The 1,399-nt window shown below is 58.9% G+C and overlaps 1 protein-coding gene across 1 annotated transcript in view; it reads right to left on the minus strand.

Moving 5' to 3' along the window:
* Positions 1–1,220: 1,220 nt before the first annotated feature.
* Positions 1,221–1,399, minus strand: part of NKX2-3 (NK2 homeobox 3) — a 2,866-nt gene continuing 2,687 nt past the window's right edge. Inside the window, exon 3 of the mRNA XM_004681016.1 lies at positions 1,221–1,399. Coding sequence (XP_004681073.1) covers positions 1,221–1,399 — 179 coding nt within the window.

The raw sequence follows: 1,399 nt of genomic DNA on the forward strand, positions 1-1,399 counted from the left end.
TCGGGCGGCGGCCGGGAAAGGAGCCGCCTGAGCGCCGCCCAGGGTTGGGCCCGGGGGCGAGGTTTGCTTTTACCCGGAGACCCTCGAGGTGGGCCAGGCTAAGCCCTGATCTAACGCAGGCCCAAACATCACAGCCCAAGCTGCTCTCATGTTTAAACTGGGTGGTGCGGGGTTGGACGGAGTGGGGGAAGGTAAAGCTCCGATCTCAAAAGTCTCTGAGCCTCCGACCTGTCTGCCCTATAAAAGTAAGGAGAATTTAATGAAAAAAGCCACGAAAAGAAGGCACTTGCAGTCCGCGCGCGGCCTGGCTCCAGGGAGGCCAGGCCTGCGGTCGCCAGGAAAGGTGGCTTTCCCCTAAGCAACTTTTCCTTCCCTCTCCGGCGTTTAAACGATCCCACCTTTCTTTGGGGGGAGCGGAACAGAGTCTGTAGGCGGCCAATGGTTTGGAAATATTGCACCTTGTTTATTGACTCCTGTAATGTATGACAGCGGGTGTGTACACGGCGTGTGGATATAGTTATATATATTATATGTGCTGAATACAGAATATGAAACAGAAAGGAAACCCAGTAGCACCTCCAGTGGGCCACCAGATTTGTTCAGCCCCCCCCACCCCACAACTTTTGTTCTTGCTCCGCTGGTTTTCTCGCAGAGAAAATAAGCACGGCACCCCATGGCAACTCTGCGTTCTAGGCCAAGGTATCTGCAGCAGAGAGCAGGCGGTTGGGCAAAGAAAACCCCAGAGTGGTGTAGTGCCCCGGGCCGCAAAGTGGGCAGGGGGTTGGTAGGATATCTAGTGATTTCTCAAGTCACAACCCCCATTTTTCTCTCCTTCATGTTTGTTTCTTGTTGTTGTTGTTGTTTTAATTTTTGTCCTTGGGTGCTCTGCCCACGCTTCACGGAGGCCGCAGGAGAGAAGCCCGCGTCACTCAAACTAAACAGCAGCCAGCGTTCCAGCGTGTCGCACTGCCCTGGGGCCAGGGCCAGGGCCACAGTCCTCCCCAGCACCGGGCCGGCGTTTCTGCCTCAGAGACAGTCTCCGCGACTCTACCCAGGCATCCTCCTCGCCCGTGAGCCCCAGGCCTCGCTCGAGCTGTGCTCCGGGACTCTGGGGATCAGGGTTTGTGTATTTATTTATTTTTAACGAGGGGACTTGGCTCTTGGATCCAGCCTTTCTCGAGCATCAGTCAGTCCCGTGGCGCCGGGCAGCAGCGGGCGCCCTACCAGGCCCGGATGCCCTGCAAGGTGCCCTGCGCGCACGCGGCCCCGGCCGAGGCACCCTGGTGCAAGGGCTGCGCGCCGCCACCCCCGCCAAAGCCGCCCAGGTTGCTCACGTTCATAAAGGGGCCCCCTCCGGCCGCGCTGCAGGCTGGCTGCATGGCTGCGGCGGCGGCCGAGG

Source organism: Condylura cristata, unplaced genomic scaffold (assembly GCF_000260355.1).
Source record: "Condylura cristata isolate star-nosed mole 26May11 unplaced genomic scaffold, ConCri1.0 scaffold00011, whole genome shotgun sequence".
Classification (NCBI taxonomy): Eukaryota; Metazoa; Chordata; class Mammalia; order Eulipotyphla; family Talpidae; genus Condylura; species Condylura cristata.